Source organism: Phyllobates terribilis, unplaced genomic scaffold (genome assembly GCF_046119375.1).
Source record: "Phyllobates terribilis strain yellow unplaced genomic scaffold, ASM4611937v1 Scaffold_17__1_contigs__length_24005725, whole genome shotgun sequence".
Lineage (NCBI taxonomy): Eukaryota > Metazoa > Chordata > Amphibia > Anura > Dendrobatidae > Phyllobates > Phyllobates terribilis.
In genome coordinates this window covers 1416679-1444180 of record NW_027362777.1, presented here as the reverse complement: position 1 = coordinate 1444180, position 27502 = coordinate 1416679, and the positions used below count along the sequence as shown (strand labels likewise).

General features: G+C 45.0%; 1 protein-coding gene across 3 annotated transcripts; it reads right to left on the bottom strand.

Moving 5' to 3' along the window:
* Positions 1–6831: 6831 nt before the first annotated feature.
* LOC141176019 (uncharacterized) lies at positions 6832–24498 on the bottom strand. 3 transcript variants are annotated; one of them, XM_073659992.1, is made up of 9 exons: positions 24434–24498; positions 13731–14119; positions 13565–13635; positions 12975–13255; positions 12816–12904; positions 12609–12732; positions 12428–12525; positions 12137–12227; positions 6832–10148 (listed from the first exon to the last, which is right to left on the bottom strand). In XM_073659992.1, exons 4-9 carry the CDS (start codon positions 13003–13005, stop codon positions 8452–8454), a joined length of 2130 nt encoding a protein of 709 aa, XP_073516093.1. In that variant the 5' UTR covers positions 13006–13255; positions 13565–13635; positions 13731–14119; positions 24434–24498; the 3' UTR covers positions 6832–8451. The 3 variants fall into 3 exon arrangements, with proteins under 3 accessions (XP_073516093.1, XP_073516091.1, XP_073516092.1); XM_073659990.1 differs by having other exon boundaries at positions 12816–12917; positions 13047–13255; XM_073659991.1 differs by having other exon boundaries at positions 12816–12917; positions 13047–13170.
* Positions 24499–27502: the final 3004 nt, after the last annotated feature.

Here is a 27502-nt window from a genome sequence, read left to right as displayed (position 1 = left end):
TCCAACGAGAGTATCTAATTACAAATTTTTAACTGCATCTTGCCCAGGCAATACTTTGGGCCTAGTAGCAGTGTCTGCTAGTCAGCAGAGTAGCCACCACCTGTAGATCCAATTACAAATTTTTAACTGCATCTAGCCCAGGAAATACTTTGGACCAAGTAGCAGTGTCTGCTAGTCAGCGGATTATCCCACCTGTTAAGCAAGCTACACCACCTGTAGTTTGGACACTTAATTTTTTCAAAGGAAATGCTTCGGGCCCCCGGGACACTCAGTGAAGAGCATCGGGGAGGCACCCCAAGGCACAGGGGCTGGGACTGGCGGTAGGACGCCTTGCGGTGGACCGCCAAGCTCGATCCTTATAAAAGCTTTTTAATTGCAGCAGCTTTAGTGGACGCTACTGGAGCTGGAATTCCCGCGGCTGCTGGCATGAGACTTGCCCTCCAATAGATCCTTGTAAAAGGATTTAAAGTGTGTACTCATTCAAATTACAGAGACAATTTAAATTAAAAAGCTTAGACCTGCCTCCACCGCAGGGGGGCTCGCTCGACCCACCAGCGGACAGGCACCAGTATTGGGAGAACGGGGCAGGCCGTCAGGGTCCACCGCAGCTCTGGCACAAACCCGGCGACACGGAGGTCGCATGGGCAGGAACGGACTGGCCGTGTCAGCTTCGCACTTTTTTGGTTTTAGAAGGGCATGACATGCCTATATCTGTGTCTCCCCCTCCTTTTACTCCTCCACCTCTTTTCTTTTCGCATGATTATATGTACTTGTCACTTTTCCATGTGTTAGTTGTGTCTTCTGAGCAGTTTGTCAGCTTTTGGACACCTTTGAAGGTGTTTTCTGTGTTTTTGTTTGCCTGCCATTGGTTTTAACGGTGTTCGAAGGTGTTCGACAAACAGTTCGACGAACAGTTTGACGAACATACGGGTGTTCGACGAACCGAACTCGAACACTACGGGGGTGGCTCAACTCTAGTGTTCAACCCCACAAGTCTGAACAGAGGGGGGGGATATGTAATGCAGCGGCTTGCGGCATTACTGTAATGGTCCAGGGTGTGTTTTGGCCGACCATGTACCTCCCCCAGGTGACTGGTCACATGACTGTGACATCACACAGGTCCTGTGTGTGCACTAGAGTATATATAAAACCCTGGTAAATTTGAGACAAAGGTGAAAGGCGTGAGGCCTGTTCCCGTGTGGGACACCGCTAGAGTGTGAGGCCTAGTGAAGGCTGGTGAAGCCTGAAAGACAGAGGCTGGATCCTTATGTGTAAGCGATGCCAGTAGCCTTGGAGGGCAAGAGGCTTAGAAGACAAGAGTCCTGGAAGGCAGAGGCTGGATGTTAGGTGTGTAAACATACCAGTAGCCTTTGAAGGTACGAGGGCTGGAGACCCCCATCTGTGAAGCCGTAAAGCCACAGCTGTGGCAGAACAAACCTGATGCAGCTAAAACCCGGCAAAGGTAAAAACACTGATTGATGTGGAGATTGATATTGTTACCTTGCTGAAGGCTGTATCTGGAGCCAAGTGGACATATCTGTCACTGGAAAGGCTCTTGGACATTATATGTGTAATATGTCGGTGAGCCACTGAGATGGACTCAGTGATAAGCAGTAGTGAAGTGTAATAAACTGCTGGATTGTGAAATACCGGAAAGGTGTTGTCTGGTGTGCTTTAATTGACTCAGTGAAGCGAGTGTCCCCCAGCATGATGACTAGTGCTGCCTTACAACTTGCACTCGTCTGGCTCATCCTTGGGTACAATTTCAAGATACCTGAAGGTGCCTCGTTCATCTGTACAAACAAATATACGCAAGTACAAACAAGATGGGAATGTCCAGCCATCATACCGCTCAGAAAGGAGATTGGTTCTGTGTCCCAGAGATGAACTAGCTTTGGTCCGACATGTACATATCAACCTAAGGACAAAAGCAACAGACCTTGTGAAGATGATGACGGAAGCTGGTAAGATTGTGTCAATATCCACAGTGAAACGAGTACTATATCAACATGGGCTGAAAGGCCACACTGCCAGGAAGAGGCCATTACTCCAAAAGAAACATAAAAAAAACGGATTAATGTTTGCAAATGCACACAGGAACAAAGACCTTCATTTTTGGAGACCTCCTGTGGTCTGATGAAACTAAAATTCAACTTTTTGGGCATAATGACTATTGTTACGTTAGGAGGAAAAAGGGAGAAGCTTGGAAGCCTAAGAACACCATCCCAACTGTGAAACATAGGGGGGGCAGCATCATGTTGTGGCGTTGTTTTGCTGCAGGAGGGACTGGTGCACTTCACAAAATAGATGGCTTCATTAGCAAAGAAGATTATGTGGCAATACTGAAGCAACATCTCAAGACATCAGCCAGGAAGTTAAAGCTTGGGCGGAAATGAGTCTTCCAAATGGACAATGACCGGAAGCATACTGCCAAAATGGTAACAAATTGGCTTAAGGATAACAAAGTCAATGTTTTGTAGTGGTCATCACAAAGCCCTGATCTCAATCCTATTGTAAATTTATGGGCAAAGCTGAAAAGGCAAGTGCGAGCAAGGCGACCTACAAACCTGGATCAGTCACACCAGTTTTGTCAGGAGGAATGGGCCCAAATTCCGACCAACTATTGTGAGAAGCTTGTGGAAGGATATACCAAATGTTTGACCCAAGTTATTCAGTTTAAGGGCAATGTTACCAAATACTGATGAAATGTATGTAAACTTTTGACTTTGCAGTAAGTAATAAAAATGCCTTAAAAACTATTCTCTCTCTTATTATTCTGGCATTTGGCAAATAAAAAAATTATGGTAATCCTAATTGACCTAACACGGGAAAGGTTTATTCTGATTTCATGTCAGATATTGAGAATAACATGCATATGTGTCTTTTTATATAGTGTATGTAAACTTCTGATTTCAACTGTATATATTGTATCATGTGCCCCCAAAAATCTGCACTTTATTCCTCATTGGTTTTGAGTTAGTTACTCAAATCTATACCCCTGATGTCAATACAATGCAGTTTTTTATTCTAAGGCCCCGGTCCCACTATCAGTATTCAGGCAGTATTTTTTCTCAGGAATGGGGGATAAATGCAGAATTGGTGACTTGTTTCTATTATACCTTTTCTCTGATAGTTCCTCACCTGGTTTTGGCTCCCACTCCTAAGAAAAAATACTGACCGAATACTGATAGTGGAGCCGTGGCCTAAGATCACTAGTGTTTCTAGTTAGGTAAGGATGAGGTTGCTTTATTATTTAACTTTCATTGCAGGGGACATTGGCTTCAGCTGGAATGGGCATTATGGTAAGTAGGGTTTAATTTAGAACAATAAAAGGTCTCTGTTAATTTCAAATTAAATATTTTATTCATAGTGTTGTTGTAGTTATATCACATATTACTTTCACTATGGTGTTAGTAATGGGGGTGTCTTATAGACGCCTCTCCATTACTAACCTGGTCTTGATGTTAGCTGGCCTTATAAGCTGACATGAACCCCAGCCCTATAACCCCACTACCACCGCTACAGGGCAGTGGAGAGGCTAAATGCCAGAATTAGTGAATCCTATGGATGCGCCATTTCTGGGGCGGTTGAGGGCTGCTGTTTCTAGCCTCGGAGGGGGCCATTATTTATGGTACCTTTCTAGGCTATTAATATCAGTCCTCAACTGTCTGCATAGTCTTTTCTAGCTGTTAAAATAGGGGGACCCCACATCATTTTTTGGGTGGTCCCCCATTTTAATAGTCTGTAAAGGCTAAGTATTCAGCTGGGGGGCTAATATTAGTAGCCTGGGAAGCTCTGTGGGTATTACCCCCTTCCCAGGCTTTAAACATCTGCCCCAGCTGTCTGCTTAACCTCTGCTGGACTATAAAATTACGGGGAACCCACACCAATTTTTTTTTTTAATAAATCCTTTAATTTAACAATAAATGACAAGTACAGTAACCAACACTGTCACTGTACTAATTATATACATGACTGACACCTTTCTATCTATCTATGCTATGTGTATAGCTATTCTTTCTATTCTAAATTGTTGGGCACCAATGTATTGTAACTGTATGCGGCTGATGATTTGCCGGCTTTTAAAGAGACAGGTGAGTGAAAATCGGACGGCACTCGCATGGTCCGAGTGCTGTGCAATTTTTTTCACGAACCAATTGACTTGCATTGGCGAGTCTCGTCCGAGATATGTGGCAAATCGCAGCATGCTGTGAATCAGCCCGATTTCAGCTGAGAAAAAAAATCGCAGATGAGATGTCACTCATTCATTAACATTGGTCCGAGTGCAATTCAATTTGTTATTGCTCTTTCCCAACTAAAGCAGAGAGGGAAAGCGCAAGGTGGATGCTGAGCTGTGATGTGCGGTGAAACCCCGACCACAGCCCATCAATCAAGCGGGAGTGCGTCACTTTCTCACGCCTGACTGCAGCCGGAACTTGAGGTGACATCAGCGGATGTCGGAGCCGGCTGCAGCCGTGGTCACGTGATACCTGGTGAGCGGCCAGCAATAGCGCCGCTCACAGGCAATAAAGAACAAGCAAGGTATTTACAAAGAGACTTGTTGGCACAATTTAAATCCATGGCGGCATTGTTAATAGTAGTGGACAACCTCTTTAATGTCTGGAGGGAGGTCGAAAGGTATCTTTTGGTAGACAGTGACTGGCCCAAAAGAGTTGCTAACCGCAGACGTAGGAAGGCTCCTGTCTTTAGGGTGGAGGATTTTGTGTGGTTGTCCTAAAAAAAATCTGTGCTTAAAGATCACATCTAGAAAGTTTGCACCTAAATTTGTAGGTCCTTATAAAATTATTAACATTTTAAATCCTGTGATATTTAAATTGCAGCTTCCTATTGTCTGGAAAATCAATAATTCTTTCCATTCTTCTCTTTTAAAAAAAAAATGTAGGGGACCTCAAGACATAATTGAGGTGGATTTGGAAGGGTATTGGTAGTATGAAGTAAGGCGAATTCTTGGTTCCAGGTGGGTCAGGTACCGTCTGCATTATCTCGTCAAGTGGAAAGATTATGGTCCTTAAGATAATTCCTAAGTTAATTTGGGGTGTTATGGATAAATATATGTATGATTATGGAAGTTATATGAAAATGGAACTCCATACTTTTATGTATTAAGAATTACCGACAATCCAAAATGCCCTCCTCCTGCCCGTACCACATTGTACCAATAACCTCATATTGATCAAAGATCCACATACTACGTGGAACATGGAATTATGGAAAATCCCTAATGATTATTGACTAACATATTAATCTGATAATAAGAGTTTGCTAATGATCTTTATTACTTTTAGGGACATTACAGAATAATAAAAGATAAGTGACTATACTGATGGACCTTTGAACCTTATGTGCAAGACGGACTTAATTGATTTGAGAGTCAGCTTGACTTAATTGTTTATATATTAAAAAAATGACCCATTAGCGACAGATGTCAGCCATAATTATAAGATAAGGCAATGAGGTAATGTGTGGAAAGGTCCCTGATTTTTCCTATAAAAAGCCTATTTGAGACACTACTCAGTGTTCATTAGTGATTTCTCCGACCGTATAGATCCTATATACAATTTGGCGGCAGACAACTAAGACGAGAACACACACATTTTGTGTGCCCCTAACAGGGGGATCTTCATGCGATCAGATAGACAGATTATTGGGTGGGACTGGGGAAAACCCAGCTGTCATGGTACACGTTGGTACCAATGACAAAGTTAGAGGGAGGTGAAAGGTCTTTAAAAATGATTACAGGGAATTAGGAGAGAAGCTGAAGTACAGGTGGTGTCTTCAGAAATACTGCTGATTCCACTACGTCACTAGAAAGTCAGCGGGAACTTAAGGAGATAATTGTCAGGAAGAAAGGGTTTAGGTTCATGGAGAACTGCGCTGACTTCTCTGTCGGCTACAGGCTGCACCTCAATGGGGAGAATGCAGATGTGCTGGGGAAAAAAATGGTCAGATGGATGGAGGAGCTTTCAAACTAGGATCTGGGGGAGGGAGGGTAGCTGTGCAAATAAGGGGGTAGAATAGACAGAGAGTGAGACATTCAAGGAAAGTAAGGCAGCGAGTAGCAGTAATAAATGTGCTAATAGTATTAAATGTCTGCAGGCAAATGAAAGAAGTCTTGAAAACAAAATGAATGAATTAGAGACTCTTAGGTCAGCCACAGATTACAGAAACCTGGGTGGATGAAAGCCATGACTTGGTGTCAAACATAGATGGTTACACTACATTCAAACGGATAGGAAAGAAAAATAGGTAGACGGGTGGGTATTTTCGTTAAAACCAACTTAAGACCTCAAGCTCAATGACGACATGGGGGGCAGTTCCGACAATGTACAGCACACATGCCCAACTCTTGGTGATTATATTTGACCCACGACACCAGAACCACCACACCTATGTGGGGCCATTATTCTGCATGGAGGACTTTGTGGAATCCATTTTACTGTATGGAAAGCTATGTGGGGCCAATCATACTGAATGGAGGACTTTGTGGGGCCCATTATTCTGTATGGAGGACTATGTGGGGCCCATTATACTGTATACTGGTTGGTCCACAACTTTGTCCAAGTTTTTCACTTTGGCCCTCTGCATGTTTTGAGCTTTACATCCCTGATGTAAAGTCAGTATGGGTAATGTATATGGAAATGGCAATAATGGAAAGCTGCTAATTGGACTTTGCTACAAGCCTCCTAATATAGCTAAACATGAAGAGGATGATATGCTGCAACAAATTAAAAAGGCAACAAAAACAAGTCATGGTCAAAAGTGTTGGCTCCCTTGAAATTGTTCCAGAAAATGAAGTAATTCTCCCAGAAAATTATTGCAATTACATGTTTTATTATACACGTTTATTTCCTTTGCGGTTATTGAAACAGCACAAGAAAACAGAGAAAAAAAAAGGCAAATTGAACATAATTTCACACAAAATAGGTCGGACAAAATTGTTGACACCTTGCCAAAATTGTGGCTAAACAACTTTGTTTCAAGCATGTGAAGCTTGTTCAAACGCAATTTTGGCAAGTAACAGGTGTGGGCAATAAGAAAATCACAACTAAAACCAGACAAAAAAGGGAGAAGTTGATTCAATCTTTGCATTGTGTGCATATGTGTGGCACACTAAGCATGGAGAAAACAGAAAAAGGAGAAGAGAACTGTCTGAGGACTTGAGAACCAAAATTGTTGAAAAATATCAATAATTTCAAGGTTATAAGTCCATCTTTTGAGATCCGGATGTTCCTCTGTCCAATGTGCAACATAATCAATAAATTTACAACACATACAGTCAAATATGGTGGAGCTTCAAAGAGGTTTTGGGGTTGTTTTGCTGCCTCAGGTCAGGTACCTTGACTGTGTGCAAGGAATCATGAAATCTGAAGATTAGCAAAGGATTTTGGGGCACAATGTAGTGCCTAGTGTCAGAAAGTTGGGTTTGTGTGCTAGGTCATGGGTCTTCCAGCATGACAATGACCCCAAACATACTTCAAGAAGCACCCAGAAAATGGATGGAAACAAAGTGCTGGACAGTTCTGACTAGCAATGAATCCGGATCTAAATCCCATTGAACACCTGTGGAGAGATCTTAAAATTGCTGTTTGGAGATAAACTTTAAAATTTGAAAGTCCTCAGTGGTAATCTTTTCAGTTAGCCATTAGTCAGTAAGCTTTCTAGACTACTCAGGTCTTTCATCAGACATAGTATAACACAAAATCTGAAGAGTCACATATTTATACACAACAGGGCACAGGAATAATGCAACAGATAAGACAAGTGACGTGAAGCAGAACTATCAGTTTCGGAAAGGGATAAGCAGTTGTGGCCGTAAATATGTGTGGACACAAGTAGATCTATTCTTTTTTTGGGTGGCGATGAGAATTCATCCTTGTTTTAAGTTTTTGCCTGGTCTCCCCTACATACAGACCCCCAGTTGGACATTTGCTATATATAATTAAGTACATTACATTAGTTGTGATGCAGCTGAAAGTACCTGGGATCTTGTGGTCCTGATGTGAGTTGGGAATCTTTATCTTGTCCGTGGTCATTATAAATGGACGGGTTTTACATACACAGTTGGTGAGGATAAATTTTGTAAGTTTCACCACAAAGGTGAAACTATCCTCCCGGTCAGTTTGCTTTCCCTCCCAGTACCTTTTCATTCTAACAATGTTAGGTTTCTGGGAGATTATACTTGTTCCTTTTATTTTTGGTTCTCCTTAGCTTGCCTTCTTTGCCCTATATGAATGTGTTTTTGTTTCTCATTCAGAGTTTTCATATTTTACTTCATACTTTCCTTTCCCCTTGTTGAGAGTGTGTTGCAGCCTCCTCTCTGGTTCCTCAGGAGGTATGAGAAACTCCTTAACGGCTTATTAGTTAGTTAGGTGTGTGGTGGCATTTTTAGTTGTGCAGCTAGTTTTTTTTTTTTTCTAGTTTCTACAGAGACTAGTTGGGTGTAGTTGCGGCATTCTCCCCTGTGTGGGTTCTCTGGTGGCTATCAAGATGCGCTTTCTGGTTAAAACATTTCCCACATTTTGAACATGAAAAAGGCTTCTCCCCTGTATGAGTTCTCTGGTGCTTATCAATATCTGATTTCTGGTTAAAACATTTCCCACATTCTGAACATGAAAAAGGCTTCTCCCCTGTGTGAGTTCTCTGATGTTTGATAAGACTTGATTTCTCTGTAAAACATTTCCCACATTCTAAACATGAAAAAGGCTTCTCCCCTGTGTGAGTTTTGTGATGTTTGGTAAGAGTGGATTTCTCTGTAAAACATTTCCCACATTCTGAACAGGAAAATGGCTTTTCTCCTGTGTGAGTTCTCTGATGGTTGATAAGAGTTGATTTCTCTGTAAAATATTTCCCACATTCTGTACAGGAAAATGGCTTCTCCCCTTTGTGAGTTCTCTGATGTTTATTAAGATATGATTTGTGTCCAAAACATTTTCCACAATCTGAACATGAAAAAGGCTTCTCCTCTGTGTGGGTTATCTGGTGCTTAAGAAAACTACATTTATGGTTAAAACATTTTCCACATTCTGAACATGGAAAAGGCTTTTCCCCTGTGTGAATTCTCTGATGTTTGGTAAGATTTGATTTCTTTGCAAAAGATTTCCCACATTCTGAACATGAAAATGGCTTCTCCCCTGTGTGAGTTCTCTGATGTACAATAAGATTTGATTTTTCTGAAAAACATTTCTCACATTCTGAACAGGAAAATGGCTTCTCTCCTGTGTGAGTTCTCTGATGGTTGATAAGAGTTGATTTCTCTGTAAAATATTTCCCACATTCTGAACAGGAAAATGGCTTCTCCCCTGTGTGAGTTCTCTGATGTATATTAAGATATGATTTCTGTACAAAACATTTCCCACAATCTGAACATGAAAAAGGCTTCTCCTCTGTGTGGTTTCTCTGGTGCTTAAGAAAACTAGATTTCTGGTTAAAACATTTTCCACATTCTGAACATGGAAAAGGCTTCTCCCCTGTGTGAGTTCTCTGATGTATATTAAGATATGATTTCTGGTTAAAACATTTTCCACATTCTGAACAGGAAAATGGCTTCTCCCTTGTGTGAGTTCTCTGATGTGCGATAAGATTTGATTTCTCTGTAAAACATTTACCACATTCTGAACAGAAAAATGGCTTCTCCCCTGTGTGAGTTCTCTGATGTGCGATAAGATTTGATTTCTCTGTAAAACATTTACCACATTCTGAACAGGAAAAAGGCTTCTCCCCTGTGTGAGTTCTCTGGTGCCTAACAAGATCTGATTTCTGATTAAAACATCTCCCACACTTGGAACAAGAAAATCTATTCTTCGCTGTGTGAATTTTTTGAGGTTTAAGAAAAGACTTTTTGAGAGGAAAACTATTTCTATATTCTGGATGTGAAAATGGCTTCTTTGCTTTAGAAGCAGTTTGTTTTTTAATGCTTGTTTTGTGACTTTGATTTTCCTTAGTAGTCGGTAATGAATCAGAAGACAGGGCATGTTTCAAAGGATCAGATGACAGATCTTTGCTGTGAAGGGATGATGGTAAATCTGGAGTAATGGCATTCACTTCAATTGTATCCTGTGGGATCTGAAAATTATCTGATTTGAAAATTGAAGATGTCAACTGCCCCTCAGATCTCCTGGTACAGTCATCTGCCAAGAATAAAACCAATTATTATTTTTAATGAAAAATCCTTCAATTTTATATTTTTGAACATTTCTACTTAAACTGTCTGTAAAAAAGGCAAGTTATATAAAAAAAAAATCACTTATTCACCAGGACAATGACTGTCTAATAGAAAACCTCATAGGATGAACCAGTAGAGCGTGGTGTTCAACTGATTTTTCATTCTGCCTCCCAAATATGGAATAAAAAGCCACCAAATGATGATATGTAGGCAAAAATAATACCAATAAAACCTTCTACTTATTTGACAAAAAACAAGTCCCCACTCAGGTCCGTCATCTTTCAGTGGAAAACCAGAGGTTTCCACATTATTAGTGGCTCAAAGGCTCTTGAAAAGCAACATGGCTTCCATAAACCAATCCAGCAATATCCACTCTCCCAATGTCAGATCTCCCCCTCACTGAGATTTGCAGTAGTTTATGTGCCTAAGTCACATTTAGCATCCATGTATTTGGCATTACTATAATGAGAAGAACCCACTTAATTTATGGTGTGTGTCTCCTGGAGCACTATCTGGGCACTATGTGTTGGGTAATAAAATGGCATATTTGTAATTTCACTCTCCAACATCCACTGTATACTAATTTCTGGAGAGTGACTGTGAGAGTCAAAATAGTCACTTCTCCTATAGATTAATTCACTGAGGGTTATAATTTCCAAAATGGAGTCACTTTATGGGGATTTCTACTGCTCTGGTTTTCTGCCATTTTGTCATATTAGGGCTTCTGCAAAAGATGTGTCCCATCTCCTATGGGACGTCTACTTCTCCTGCTTCGACTTGTGTGATGTTTGCTTCTGTCACCAGGAGCCGCCTTATTCATTCTGCGGGCAGCGCTGGTTGTGGAAGAGACGTCAAAACCAGAAGCTCTGGGTGCTGCAGGCTCTGTCCAGCCACTAAGATTAGGGTTGCTGGGACCAGTAGTACCATCCAGTTTTGCAGTGTGGGTGTCTGTGCTATCCAGCTGGAGTAATCTGCTCCCTGCTTTAGCCATTTGGAGAGCATCACACCCTACTAAAGCTGGAAGCATATTGCCGGAAGCTGCCAGATCCAGCCTTGTTCTCCTCTGGTTCAGTCCTCTGTGCTCAGCTCCCTTCTTGTGTATTTGTTTCCTGTTGTGATCCCGGCCCATTTACTGACTACTCTTGTGTCTTCTGATTTTGTATTTTTTCTGCCCTCTTCTGACCCGGCTACCTGACTATTCTTCTTCCCATCTCACTCCACAGAACAGCAGGTAACACCATGGCCCAAGCCTAGGGGTCTCTGTGTAAGTCCAGATCTATGTAGAGGGGTTAAAGGGTGATGAGGAAAATAATTTGTGAAATATGTAAACGGGGTAGATAAGGCAAGCCTCTTCGTGGTAGCCATCTTTTGAGCTTCCAGGTGACCATGAACAGCGCCCCCAATACATTGTGTCTGGGAACTATTCCAGCAAAATCTGCATTCCTAATAGCTAAATGGCGCTCCTTCCCTTCTTAACCTGCCATGTGCCCAGACAGTAGTGTACAACCGTATATAGGGTATTGTCAAATTCAAAAGAAGTTGGAAAATAATTTGTAAGGTCCATTTGTTTCTTATTATCCTTTGTGAAAAATTTCAAAGTTTTCACCACATAAAGTGACACACGTCAGATTTGAAAAATGGGGTCTGATCATCTGCACATTCTACGCACGCTGTCATTTAGCTTTGTAGTTTACAGACATGGGCAGGTAACAGTCAGCATCATCTAATCCCAGGGGGAGATGGATCCTCCAGGTTGTAAGTTCTATAGAAAAGGGCTTTCACAATTTCCCAAAGTATTCTGAACATTTTCGGACGGAGGAGAATGTTGTGATCTAGCAGCAAAATGGTGACCACAAAATTGTGATTCGGCCGGACTACACCACCGATAAAGCAGTCACACCCGGTGACTGAGAAGAATCTGTAACTTCTCTGCATTTAGTGGTCACTACTCACCTGGGTAGTCATATGTAGGAATCTCCTCTTTACACCGCTCATCACCCCTCACATATGTCTCTGTAGTATTAATACGGGTCAGATCTTCACCCTTAAACAAATAAATATTATAAAAGTCAAAGACAGATGGAGAAGTCACATCTATGATCAGCTCTAATCCTGCCATCTCCACAGTTCTCATTACACAAATATAAAACATAATAATGGCGGATAAAACAAGCCTGAGGACAAGACCTTCACAGCCGTCTACACATCATAGGGGAGATCTCATGACACCTTCTCTCCATCTACCTGATGATCCTGAGGGACATTGGGATCTTCTTGTTTACAGTCCTGTGGAAGAAGAGGACGGGGACATCTCTCTGGTGTTGTCCTCTTACTGGATAGATCTGGAGGAAACACAGACAGGGACTGAATTCATTCTTTACATACAGATAATTATAGGCCGTGTGTATTTAGCCCTGTCTATTACCTGGTGATGTGAGGGGCTGGGGAACCTCCATCATGAAGTCCCTGTACAGATCTTTGTGTCCTTCTAAATACTCCCACTCCTCCATGGAGAAATAGACAGCGACATCCTGACACCTTATAGGAACCTGACACACACAATGATACAGTCATCCCCCCGATCCCTTCATAGCGTTACTGTATAATCTCCCAGCATTCCCAGCAGTGTCACCTCTCCAGTCAGCAGCTCAATCATCTTGTAGGCGAGTTCTAGGATCTGGTCATTGATGTCCTCATGTATCAGGGGGTGAGGTGGAGGTCCTGTGATTAATCTCTGGTTATGGAGAGACACATTAATAAATCTCACTCCAGACATTTCCAGAGTCCTCACCTCTCCAGTTCTGTCCATCTGTTATTCCCATAGATAAGAATGATGTAATGTGACGTCATCAGAATCTCTCACCTCTCCAGTAAGCCGGAAGAGGATCTCTAGGGTGAGGTGTAATATCCTCTCTGCCATCTTGTCTCTGTCCATTTCCATCTTTGATGGGTAAATCAGAAAAATTTTCTTATATAGAAGATCTCCACTGAGGAGGATCCGATATTGTAGAGACCGGAAGGAGAAAAAGATAAGTTGATGGAACATCATAAAAATCCTGTGTAATAATACATCTATTGGAGATAATGAGAGGAAACATATAAGGAGATTTATTATTTGACAGTATTTTGTTTTCTTCTTTACATCTAGTAATAAAACCTATATATTTTAGGACACAGACAACAAGCAGTTTCTTCCTTGGAGTCTGCAGCTGAATACGTTTCCCATAGACACACTGTCAGGGAAATATTGAGAAAATATTAACAATTTCTCCCAAACCCCTCTTAAACAGTGTATAATATTTCGTCAAACCCCATTAATGCGGATACAACATCATAGTATAGAGCAAATATATATACAAATTGAAGAGAGGTGACACCTACTAGACTGCTGGATGGTATTCAAAGGTAGGAATTCAAAAGTGTGGAGATATGGTGACACTGGTTACTTGGGTCTGCAGAAAAGAGCAGAGTGTGGCAGACTCAGAGTTATCAGCTGAGAGGGACTGTGGAGGCAGAGATAGACCGATTAGAGCTGGACGTAGCATACCTGTGACCCCTAGTTCCTGGTTATAAGGTGGTACTGCATGTAGTGGGTTAGAGGAACGCAGTGTCCACCGCTAGTTCCTCGTGCTGTGAGAGTTGTCGGGCAGGATGGTATCGGCTGACCAATCACCGCCAATCCCGCAGTGTTGTGTAGTGTGAACTCCGGAAGTGCACGTGTGACATCACCTGAAGTGACGCGCTGCTCCCAGGAAGCTGTGCGATCCGCAGGCTGGTGTAAATGCGTTCCAGTGAGTCGGAAGTTTGAGTTCCAGGGAGAGAGAACGTGCGTTCCACCAGTATAGAGCATAAGACCCAATGGGCATGAGCCAGAGCCTTTGTTGGAGTGGAGAAGGATCCAGGAGAGGGGACAAGAGTGTGCCTGAGAGGAATAATCTGCAATAAAGGAGACAATATAGGAGTAGGATATGGAGATCAATAAAGTATATTATTGACCTATTCAAATTGAAGACCACATTTCCAAATGTCAAATACATTTCAACATAGGGTCACATAAGATCCCTGGGTGACAAGTTTCTCTATACCAATTGTTCAATGAGAACCAAACTCCAAACATAAAAAAAACTTATATAAAAAGCCAGTAGGTCATAGTCCCTATTAAGGCCTTTCGGCTCTAAGGACTGTAATTCATGAATCCAGTAGGCTTCTGTACGTTTGAGAAGGCTCACTCAGTCGCTCCCCCGACGTGGTGTCAAAACTTGTTCCAATACCTGGTACTTGAATTGAGAAATACTATGTCCTGCCATGAAAAACTGTTGGGGAATGGGTAACATTAGGTTTTTGCACCAAATTGTGGACTTGTGCTTTGAAATCCTATCCCTTATGGGCTGTGCCGTCTCCCCCACATAGATTCGGCCGAATGGACATTTAATAAGATATACCACATATGAACTGTCACATGTAAAGTACCTTTTGATGTTGCATATTTTGCCAGTTTGTGGGTGATGAACAATGCTACCCCTGAGGACATTGTTGCATTGACGACATTGGAGAGATGGGAATGTGCCCATTTTGGGATTCTGCAAAAACCATTGTTTAGGACATTGGTGCACTGCGCCCAAATCGGCACGTACTAGGGAGTCTCTAATATTGGTTGCTCTCTTAAAACACGGTAGGAAGGGTTGTTGGAACGCAGGGATCGTGGGATAGCCGGTTTGTAAGATGTTCCTGTGTTTCCTAATGGTTTTATGTAAGATGTAGGCGAAGGGGTGTAACGTGTGAACGAAAGGGATTCTGTCCTTAGTGTTTGGACGATCAGTTCTGGAATTCGACGCCTGGGGATGCAAGAAGCTAGGTGGATAGCCTCGTTCAGTGAATTTGGTCGACATTTCTTGAAACCTCTGATTGTGGATAGTTTCACTGGACACAATCCGTTTGACCCTCTGAAATCGTGATGTAGGTATAGATTTCTTCATCGACCTTGGATGATTGCTAGAAAAGTGTAATAGGCCATTGCGATCGGTGGGCTTAGAATAGAGGTCAGTTGTTAGGTGGCCCTGTGTATCCTTGATCACCACGGTATCAAGGAAACTAACACGGCTTGAATCATATGTCATGGTGAAGCGTCTTGAAACCACAAACGTTTAATGTTGTGGGATTGATTGCGTCAGATAAATGTCTTCTAATACATTTTTTTTGCGACTCTGACGTGCATCCCACATATTTTAGTTTACTCTCTATACATTCTATTAAATGCACTGCTCAAAAAAATAAAGGGAACACTCAAATAACACATCCTAGATCTGAATCAATGAAATATTCTCATTGAATACTTTGTTCTGTACAAAGTTGAATGTGCTGACTACAAAATCACACAAAAATTATCAAAGGAAATCAAATTTATTAACCAATGGAGGCCTGGATTTTGAGTCACCCCCAAAATTAAAGTGGAAAAACACACTACAGGCTGATCCTGTTAGAACCCTCCTGTTAGTTTTTTCAATTTTGCTGGTCACATGACTTTTCGCCTATATAATCCAGCTCCGCCCTCCTGGCCTTGCTGGACTACAGTGTTACATTTACTCTTAAGCGTACGTGAGGTATTGCAGTTGTTAAGCGACAATTCACTTTTTGCTAAGCTGGAGAAATGTGAGTTCGCTGTGCAGAGAATTAGTTTTTTGGGCTACATTATCTCCAGCGAGGGCTTTGAGATGGACCCGGTGAAGGTTCAGGCGGTGCAGGAATGGCCTAGGCCTATTGGTTTAAAACCAATACAGAGATTTTTGGGTTTTGCCAATTATTACAGAAAATTCATTAAGAATTTTTCTATAATTGTTAAGCCGCTGACCGATCTCACCAGGAAAGGTGCGAATACTGTCCAGTGGACTACTGAGGCCATTGAAGCTTTTGTGTATCTCAAGGAGAGGTTCAGTTCTGCCCCCATCCTTATGCAGCCTGATGAGACCAAGCCTTTCTTGGTCGAGGATGATGCTTCTTCGGTGGGGGTCGGTGCTGTTTTGTCTCAGGAAAACAAGGATGGAGTACATCCCTTTGCTTTTTTTTTTTTTTCAAAAAAATTTTCTGAGACCGAACTTAATTAAGATGTCGGTAATCGGGAATTGCTGGCGATTAAACTCGCATTTGAACATTGGCGTCATCTCTTGGAAGGTGCTAAATTTCCCATTCAGGTTTTTACTGATCATAAGAATCTGATCTATCTTGATGCTGCCAAGCGCTTGAATGCCCGTCAAGCTAGGTAGGCACTTTTTTTTTGCGGTTTAATTTTTCTGTTACTTACATCCCGGGTACCAAGAATGTAAAAGCTGATGCTTTATCTCGCAGTTTTTCTCCCATGGTTGGTACCGAGGAGGAGGAGAGCATTTTACAGGAAGGTGTTGTGATAGCATCATTGGACTCCGTTTTGGAAGATGGGATTCTGAAAGCCCAGGAGGATGCCCCATCTAACACTCCCCATGGGAGGTTGTTTGTGCCTAAGAACTTTAGGAGAGATTTGTTTGTGGAGTGTCACGAGTCTCGGTTGGCAGGTCATCCAGGAATTTCGGAGACTAAGAGACTTGTAGGTCGCAGTTTTTGGTGGCCTGGGTGGCAGAAGGAAGTCATTAAGTGGGTGCGTCAATGTACTGTGCGTGCTAGATCTAAGTCTTCACATGCTCCTGCTGCGGGGTTGCTTTGCCCTCTGGAGGTTCCTAGTGCACCTTGGACGCATCTTGCTATGGATTTTATTACTGACCTTCCTGCCTCTGAGGGTTTCTGTTATGTTCTGCTACCAGAGCTAAGGAAAGAGAGGAGATCTGTCCCTACGATAGAACTCAGCTGAATCCCTACGATGTAACAGGGAACCTGATCCTGCGATCAGACCTGCTAAAGTCCTAAGCTAGTCTGTACGGAGACCTATAGATGTGGGGAAGGAATCCCTACAAGTACTAAGGACTGGGAGGAAAATGGGACACCTCCTAACAGAAATAGTAGCAGACAGACGAACAAACAAAATATATAGAACATAGAGGTCCGTAGACCAAGCAAACTAACAGAGTTAGATACAGAGCACAGGCTAGCTAGAAAGTAGTTATACAATGAAGTCCAGCAAAGCCAGAAGGGCGGAGCAGGATTAAATAGGCCAACAAGGTCATGTGACCAGCAAAGGAAAAAACCTAAGAGCAAGGTTCTAACAGTTTCACTGTTATCTGGGTGGTCGTGGACCGTTTTAGCAAGATGTGTCAGTTGGTTCCCTTCAAACTGCCCTGCGCCAAGACACTCGCTAAGGCTTTTGTGAAAGAAATTGTCAGGCTCCATGGCGTTCCTACCGACATTGTTTCCGATAGGGGACCTCAGTTCGTGGCTCGTTTTTGGCATGCCTTTTGTGACAGGTTGGGAGTACATTTGTCATTTTCATCTGGTTATCATCCTGAGTCTAATGGACAGACAGAAAGAAAGAACCAGGATGTTGAACAGTTACATATAGTTACATAGTTAGTAAAGCCGAATAAAGACTTGCGTCCATCAAGTTCGACCTGTTAGTTCTGTAATTGCTAAAGTTGATCCAGAGGAGGGCAAAAACCCCAAATGATTTAGCCAATCTTCACCTGAGGAAAAATTCCCTCCTGACTCTGAAACCAGCAGCCAGAATAAATCCCTGTATCAACCTACTATTTTATTTTATTTTTAAGTATATGCTGAAATCTGCCTGGTATCTAGAAATGCATCCAGTCCCCACTTGAACTGGTTTAGTTAATCCGACATTACCGTCTCCTCACTCAGTGAATTCCATATTCTCACAGCTCTTACCGTAAAGAACCCCTTCCTATGCTGGTGCTGAAACCTTTTCTCTTCCAGTCTTAGTGAATGCCCTCTTGTTACCGTAATATCCCTCATTTTGAAAAAATCCCGGGCAAGATCTCTATACTGTCCCCTAACATATTTGTACACATTTATTATGTCCCCCCTCAACCTTCTCTTTTCCAGGCTGAATAGTCCTAGTTTTGCCAACCTCTCTGGGTATTGCAGTCCCTCCATTCCCTTTATTAATTTTGTTGCCCTCCTTTGTACCTTTTCAAGCTCATTTATATCCTTTCTATATATTGGGGCCCATAACTTTTGCGTTGTTTTGTGGCTGACAATCAAGAGGGGTGGTCTGAGTTTCTGCCACTGGCTGAATTTGCTCTTAACAACCATACATTCTCTTCTGCTGGGTGTTCTCCTTTTTTTTGTTGTACTGGGAGACATTCGTCGTTTGGGTCATTCTCCAAATTGGTATCGGCTGTGCCGGAGGAGGAGAATTTTTCCGGTGATTTGGAGAGAGTTTGGACTGATGTACGTCGTAACCTTCAAGAGGCTAACAAAAAATCCAAGAGGTACTTTGACAGGAAACGTCAAGAGGTTTTGTTTACTGTTGGTGACATGGTTTGGTTGTCCTCTAGGAATCTGCGGTTGAGGATTCCTTCTAAGAAATTGGGCCCGAAGTTTGTAGGTCCGTTTAAGGTGCTTCAGGTAGTTAACCAATCTGCTGTTAGGTTGGAGGTTCCTACCTCCTGGAAGATTAATCCGGTGTTTCATGTTTCCTTACTGAAAAAAGCTGATGTTTCTGATAGGGACGCCACTGTTTCTGTTCCTCCGTTGGAGGCAGACGGTGAATATGAAATTTCTCGCATTCTTAATTCTAGATGGCATAGAGGGAGATTGCAGTATCTCGTCGCTTGGAAAGGTTTCGGTCCCGAGGATAACTCCTGGGTAAGGGCGGATGATGTCTCTGCTCCTAGACTTGTCGGAGCGTTTCACAGGAGGTTTCCTGATAGACCTGGGCCTGGAGGATCCTCATAGAAGAGGGGGTACTGTTAGAACCCTCCTGTTACTTTTTTCTATTTTGCTGGTCACATGACTTTTTGCCTATATAATCCAGCTCCGCCCTCCTGGCCTTGCTGGACTTCAGTGTTACATTTACTCTTAAGCTAGCCAGGTGCTTTGTACCTTACTCTGTAGTTTGCTTGGTCTTTGACCACTTGTACTTTTGTTTGTTGTTTGTCTTTGCTCTGCTACAATTTCTGCTAGGAGGTGTCCAACTATATCCCAGTCCTTAGTTCTTGTAGGGACACCTCCCTTATATCTATAGGTCTGCGTTCAGACTAGCCGAGGACTTAGGCGGGCCTGTTCACAAGGAACAGGTCCCCCGCTGCATCGTAGGGAATCAGCTTAGTCCTATTGTAGGGACAGTTTTCCTTTCTTTTCCTTAGTGTTTGTAGCAGTTCATAACAGATCCAACTTTGATGTAATGTCCTTAAAACAAGTCAAAAATGAGGCTCAGTATTGTGTGTGGCCTCCACGTGCCTGTATGACCTCCCTACAACGCCTGGGCATGCTACTGATGAGGTTCCGCAAACTCCTGGACAGTTTGTGTTGTAACGTGACGTGGATGGAGCAAGACATGACCCAGCTTTCGTCCTTCTCCATCACAGCAACATCCCTTTAAAAACATATAAAAATTTGATACTGAGACTCTTGATCACGTCTGCTAGAGCATGTATTCCCTCTCTATGGAAAAGTAACACTATCCCGACAATCTCACTATGGTTCTCCAAAATAAATGAGATTATGTTAACGGAGGAGCTCACCTCCACGATCAGTAACTTCCATGATAAATTTTATAAAACATGGTTCTACTGGAGTTTAAATCTTCCGCTGATTACCTTGACCTCATAGGGGAAAGCTAAGTCTATACTTCAGGAGCCTCTCTGAAGTTACCCTAACCCTTTTACCCATACATACCTTCCCCCACTTCCCTTTGTCTTTGTGTGTATTTGTGTTTTTGGTTTTAACTACTCATTTTTTCTTTTATAGCCCTTATTTGTTAAACCACATGAATATGTAATGACTTAATATTTAAGTCTGAGTCACCACGCTGGTATATCCTAAAACACATTGAACCAATGTTCTACCAGCGACTCTACTTTGGATTGTGTTAACTTCTTTCATTTTGTTTTCAAATGTTTTGGAAATACTGGTTATTGTTATGGGGTCATGTTTGACCTACTACTTGTTGCACAACTAGTACCTGGTGTTTGTATTTGTATTTCCTGTTCAAAACTTAATAAAGATAAATTTATAAAGGATAATCAAGTCACATTGCGTTTGATATTTGTTTCTTGAAAAAAAACTAGGGAAAGTTTTCCGCAGAGTGTAGAAGCCTTTTTGGATACAAAACTCAAACAAAATATGCAAAAGAATTTACAAAGTCTGGAGGATGGATCTCAGACATCAAAAAAACTAAGTTTGAAAGAGATATCAAAGACAACGAGTCAAATTCAATTTACACATGGAAATGAAACAAACCAAGAGCTACTGTTCTGAAATACAGGTCACACAATAAATTCAAAGGAAATAGAGGAGAGCGGAGGTCAGCTTCACAAATCCCAATGTGTCCATGGGTTCCTCTAATTATAATTCTCTGAGGACTTATCTGATGTATCAGTGGGATCAACTAAAGACAGATGGAACAAAAATAAATTCTCAAGTATTCCCCACAATTCAGCACAAAACAACAGGCCGGAAGAATCTCAAATGTGCCCGGACATGTGCGTTCCATGCCGGAGTGCATCACAGTCTCCTATCTGCGAATGCGCATGTCCGGAAGCATGCGGTCCACGCATATGATATTGGATTGTATACCACCAACTTAGAAAAATCCTAGCTCTGAGATCAGCATTATGGGAGACTAAAAACAAGTATTGAACATCCTCCCATCATGCAATAGGCATGTAGATCTACTTTATCACTACATAAAATATGGGATGGTGGCCCACAGTATATTCCGAAATGATCAAATTTGTCCCCTATTGCATAGAGATACACAAGGATCACCAGACTTGTTAGTTACTAAATAGTATATGTAGGATATAACTGATAAGAAATAATTCTGATATAGAAGCTCAGATATCTCGATGAAGTGCAATAATATGTGAACCCCAATCACTGGGAACTGAGTAGCATTGGGTAGAGTATAAAATCCAAAAATGTAATCCAGAATGGGGCTGTATTCACACAAAACAAGCATAGGAAATTAGCTCATTCAGTCCCTTAGGGGCTCGTGAATCCAGTATGGAAATCCACTCACTTTCCTTTTTTGAGGATACATCTATTGTGATCACCTCCTCTCACATTGGGTTTAACCACCTCAATGATACAAAAGGAGATGTCTCTGGTTTCACCTCGATGTACACTATTCATGTGTCTCGCTAATCGGGTGTCCTGACCATGGCGTATTTCGCCCAAATGCCCCCCACCCTCCTCCTAGACTCCCTCTTAGTCTTGCCTGCATAATCTGTCCAAACACAAAAAAGAAAACAAGAACCGACACCTTTGTACGGGGAAGAAAATTGGTCCAGGAATAGTGTACAGCTGTCTAGCCCGCATGTTGCTTTTAAAGTGATACAATAAAGGAGTACGTTTTATGGACCGGTGAGTGCTATCCTTTCTTCTTATTTGCTTACATGTTGCCTACATAATCTAGGGGGCAGGTGCATGTGGCCATATATACAAGTCCTGAGGTTTTACAGTTGGAATAACCCCTCTGAAAAAAGTTTTTATTCGTGGAGGAACTCGAGAAAGATTTACATGGTCTCATCCAATTACATGTACAACATTCTCCACATCTAAAGAAACCACAGATTCTTCTATCTAGCCAAGTCCCCTTGGGTGCAGGTTTTTTGTAGAAACTATGCACTAAACGGTCCCTAATTGACAAACCCTTTCTGAAAGTTATTGTGGGAGTAGATCACACAGCACCCTCAGGTCCGGGTCGGCCACAAGTATATCCCAGGTCACTCTGATTGTCATAAGTTTTTCTTACTTGTGTTATCCCATCTTTTTCTTGGTCTCTTGATTAGGTATGGAGGAGTGTCTGTCTCTCCCATTTATCTGCAAACGATGATGAGGAATCCAAAATGTACCAGGAGTACCCTATAATCCCTTAATCTGGTGTTCAGGTCTATTGCCTGTATATTAAAATCTGTGACATTATGGCAGTACCTTCTCAACCATAAAAATTGACCCTTGGGTATTCCTCTTTTTATGGGGATGGGGTGGTGGCTATTCCACTTCAATAGTTTATTAGTGCTTGTAGGTTTATGGTAGTTGAGTGTTCCTAGGGTCCCATCCCATTCTATCTAGATTAGTACATCCAGGAAAGTCAACTGGTTATTATTAAACTCGGGTGTAAATCTAAGGCCCACTCTATTGATGTTGAGTTCCCTGACAAATTCAAAAGATTGTTCACTCGTCTCTGACCAGATGATTAAAATGTAGTCAATATATTTGTACCATACCCCAATATATGGATGCCACCACTTATGATCATCCCTGAATATTGTGGATTCCTCCCACCAGCATAGGAAAAGGTTAGCATACGAGGGGGCACAGGGGCTCCCCATCGCAGTACCCCTGAGCTGGTGGAAGTACTTCCTGTCAAAAAGAAAGAAGTTATGAGTAAGAGTGAATTTTAGAAGATCCTCCATGAAGTCATTATGTCTGCTACACTCTACTGATCTCGATTTCAAGAAATGTCTTACTCCTCTGATACCATCCTCATGTGGAATATTAATGTACAAAGCCTCTATATCTAGTAAGGCCTGATCCCCTATATGCATGTATACATGCTCGAGGGTATACATGTAGGGGAGCAGGTAAAAGGAAAACCAATTCCAGAGGGATTATTCCAAGTGCAGGACCTCAGGCGATACTGGGGGAACATTATACTGTGTGGGGGCATCATACATACTGCATAAGGGACATAATGGGGGCCTTACACTGTGTGGGGGCATCATACATCCTGCATAAGGGGCATAATGGGGGCATTATACTGTGTGGGCGCATCATACATCCTGCATAAGGGGCATAATGGGGACATTACACTGTGTGGGGCATCATACATCCTGCATAAGGGGCATAATGGGGGCATTACACTGTGTGGGGGGCATCATACGTACTGCATAAGGGGCATAATGGGGGCATTACACTGTGTGGGGGCATCATACATCCTCCATAAGGGGCATAATGGGGGCATTACACTGTGTGGGGGCATCATACATCCTGCATAAGGGGCATAATGGGGGCATTACACTGTGTGGGGGCATCATACATCCTGCATAAGGGGCATAATGGGGGCATTACACTGTGTGGGGTATCATACATCCTGTATAAGGGACATAATGGGGGCATTACACTGTGTGGGGCATCATACATCCTGCATAAGGGGTATAATGGGGGCATTACATTGTGTGGGGAGCATCATATATACTACATAAGGGGTATAATGAGGGCATTACACTGTGTGGGGGCATCATACATCCTGCATAAGGGGCATAATGGGGGCATTACACTGTGTGGGGGCATCATACATCCTGCATAAGTGGCATAATGGGGGCATTACACTGTGTGGGGGCATCATACATCCTGTATAAGGGGCATAATCGGGGCATTACACTGTGTGGGGCATCATACATACTGCATAAGGGGCATAATGGGGGCATTACACTGTGGGGGGCATCATACATCCTGCATAAGGGGCATAATGGGGGCATTACACTGTGGGGGCATCATACATACTGCATAAGGGGCATAATGGGGGCATTACACTGTGGGGGGCATCATACATCCTGCATAAGGGGAATTACACTGTGTGGGGGCATCATACATCCTGCATAAGGGGCATAATGGGGGCATTACACTGTGTGGGGGGCATCATACATCCTGCAGAAGGGGCATAATGGGGGCATTACACTGTGTAAGGGCATCATACATCCTGCATAAGGGGCATAATGGGGGCATTACACTGTGTGGGTGCATCATACATCCTGCATAAGGGGCATAATGGGGGCATTACACTGTGTGGGGGCATCATACATCCTGCATAAGGGGCATAATGGGGGCATTACACTGTGTGGGCATCATACATCCTGCATAAGGGGCATAATGGGGGCATTACACTGTGTGGGGGCATCATACATCCTGCATAAGGGGCATAATGGGGGCATTACACTGTGTGGGCATCATACATCCTGCATAAGGGGCATAATGGGGGCAGTAAAGGGGTCCTGTACTATGAGAACAATACGTTTCCTCCCTTCCTGTCTCCATAGAAACCTTATGATTCTTATAAAGAGGCAACACAAGACCCCAAAAGAGTCTCCGTGCTGAAGGGGTTAATGCCCCCTACGCCCAGTAATGGGGGTCTCCACATACCTCCACCTGCAGAGCCGCCACCACATATATGGCTGCTCTGTGCGCACAGGACCTGTGATGAGGTCACAGGAGGGGAGGAGTCAGGGGTCACATGATCAGGGGCCTCAGTGGATGCAGGACTCTGCTGTGCTGATTGTCATGGTGCTGGATGAGCTGAAGTTTATGTGTGGGGTCAGGAGGGGTTTACAGTGTGGATGTAGCAGAGCCGTGTGTGTACGAGGTGTACGAAGCAGAGCCGCGTGTGTACGAGGTGTACGGAGCGGAGCCGCGTGTGTACGAGGTGTACGGAGCAGAGCCGCGTGTGTACGAGGTGTACGGAGCGGAGCCGCGTGTGTACGAGGTGTACGGAGCGGAGCCGCGCGTGTACGAGGCGTACGGAGCGGAGCCGCGTGTGTACGAGGTGTACGGAGCGGAGCCGCGCGTGTACGAGGCGTACGGAGCGGAGCAGCGCGTGTACGAGGTGTACGGAGCGGAGCCGCGTGTGTACGAGGTGTACGGAGCGGAGCCGCGCGTGTACGAGGCGTACGGAGCGGAGCAGCGCGTGTACGAGGTGTACGGAGCGGAGCCGCGTGTGTACGAGATGTACGGAGCGGAGCCGCGCGTGTACGAGGTGTACGGAGCAGAGCCGCGCGTGTACGAGGCGTACGAAGCGAAGCCGCGCGTGTACGAGGCGTACGGAGCGGAGCAGCGCGTGTACGAGGCGTACGGAGCGGAGCCGCGCGTGTACGAGGCGTACGGAGCGGAGCCGCGCGTGTACGAGGCGTACGGAGCGGAGCCGCGCGTGTACGAGGCGTACGGAGCGGAGCCGCGCGTGTACGAGGTGTACGGAGCGGAGCCGCGTGTGTGCGAGGTGTACGGAGCGGAGCCGCGTGTGTACAAGGTGTACGGAGCGAAGCCGCGTGTGTGCGAGGTGTACGGAGCGGAGCCGCGTGTGTACGAGGTGTACGGAGCGGAGCCGCGTGTGTACGAGGTGTACGGAGCGGAGCCGCGTGTGTACGAGGTGTACGGAGCGGAGCCGCGTGTGTACGATGTGTACGGAGCGGAGCCGCATGTGTACGGAGCAGAGCCGCGTGTGTACGATGTGTACGGAGCGGAGCCGCATGTGTACGAGGTGTACGGAGCGGAGCCGCGTGTGTACGAAGTGGAGTCGCGTGTGTACGAGGTGTACGGAGCGGAGCCGCGCGTGTACCAGTCGTACGGAGCGGAGCCGCGTGTGTACGAGGTGTACGGAGCGGAGCCGCGCGTGTACGAGGTGTACGGAGCGGAGCCGCGTGTGTACGAGGTGTACGGAGCGGAGCCGCGTTTGTTCGAGGTGTACGGAGCGGAGCCGCGCGTGTACGAGGTGTACGGAGCGGAGCCGCGCGTGTACGAGGTGTACGGAGCGGAGCCGCGCGTGTACGAGGTGTACGGAGCGGAACAATGTGTGCGAGGTGTACGGAGCGGAGCCGCGTGTGTACGAGGTGTACGGAGCGGAGCCGCGTGTGTGCGAGGTGTACGGAGCGGAGCCGCTTGCGTACGATGTCTACGGAGCGGAGCCGCATGTGTAAAGGTGTACGGAGCCCAGCCGCGTGTGTACGAAGCGGAGCCCCGTGTGTACGAGGTATACGGAGCGGAGCCGCGTGTGTACAAGGTGTACGGAGCGAAGCCGCGTGTGTGCGAGGTGTACGGAGCGGAGCCGCGTGTGTACGAGGTGTACGGAGCGGAGCCGCGTGTGTACGAGGTGTACGGAGCGGAGCCGCGTGTGTACAAGGTGTACGGAGCGGAGCCGCGTGTGTACGAGGTGTACGGAGCGGAGCCGCGTGTGTACGAGGTGTACGGAGCGGAGCCGCGTGTGTACGATGTGTACGGAGCGGAGCCGCATGTGTACGGAGCAGAGCCGCGTGTGTACGATGTGTACGGAGCGGAGCCGCATGTGTACGAGGTGTACGGAGCGGAGCCGCGTGTGTACGAAGTGGAGTCGCGTGTGTACGAGGTGTACGGAGCGGAGCCGCGCGTGTACCAGTCGTACGGAGCGGAGCCGCGTGTGTACGAGGTGTACGGAGCGGAGCCGGGCGTGTACGATGTGTACGGAGCGGAGCCGCGCATGTACGAGGTGTACGGAGCGGAGCCGCGTGTGTACGAGGTGTACGGAGCGGAGCCGCGTTTGTTCGAGGTGTACGGAGCAGAGCCGCGCATGTACGAGGTGTACGGAGCGGAGCCGCGCGTGTACGAGGTGTACGGAGCGGAGCCGCGCGTGTACGAGGTGTACGGAGCGGAGCCATGTGTGTGCGAGGTGTACGGAGCGGAACCGCATGTGTACGAGGTGTACGGAGCGGAGCCGCGTGTGTACGAGATGTACGGAGCGGAGCCGTGTGTTTACGAGGCGTACGGAGCAGAGCTGCGTGTTTACAAGGCGTACTAAGCGGAGCCGCGTGTGTATGACCTGTCCGGAGCGGAGCCGTGTGTGTACGAGGTGTCCGGAGTGGAGCTGTGCGTGTACGAAGTGTCCAGAGCAAATCCGTGGGTGTACGAGGAGTACGGAGTGGAGCCGCGTGTGTACGAGGTGTACGGAGCGGAGCCGCGCATGTACGAAGTGTACGGAGCAGAGCCGTGTGTCTACGAGGTGTACGGGGCAGAGCCGCGTGTGTACAAGGTGTACGGAGCGGAGCCGCGCGTACGAGGTGTACGGAGCGGAGCCGCGTGTGTACGAGATGTGCGGTGCGGAGCCGCGCGTGTACGAGGCGTGCGGAGCTGAGCCGCGCGTGTACGAGGCGTGCGGAGCCGCGCGTGTACGAGGCGTACGGAGCGGAGCCAGGCATGTACGAGGCGTGCGGAGCGGAGCTGGGCGTGTACGAGGTTTACGGAGCGGAGCCGGGCGTGTACGAGGCGTGCGGAGCGGATGCTGCCCCTCTCCAGGAGCGATCACAGCAGCATGCACGGCATGAGACATTCTTGTACTACACAGACTGTCCTGACAGAACACAGCTCGTCAGCACATAGCCCCGACCTCCAGCGACAGCCGGACAGTCCCATTGGATCTGGGACGGTTGGGAGGTTTCTGTATATAAGTTGTGTGTGATAATTGTAGAA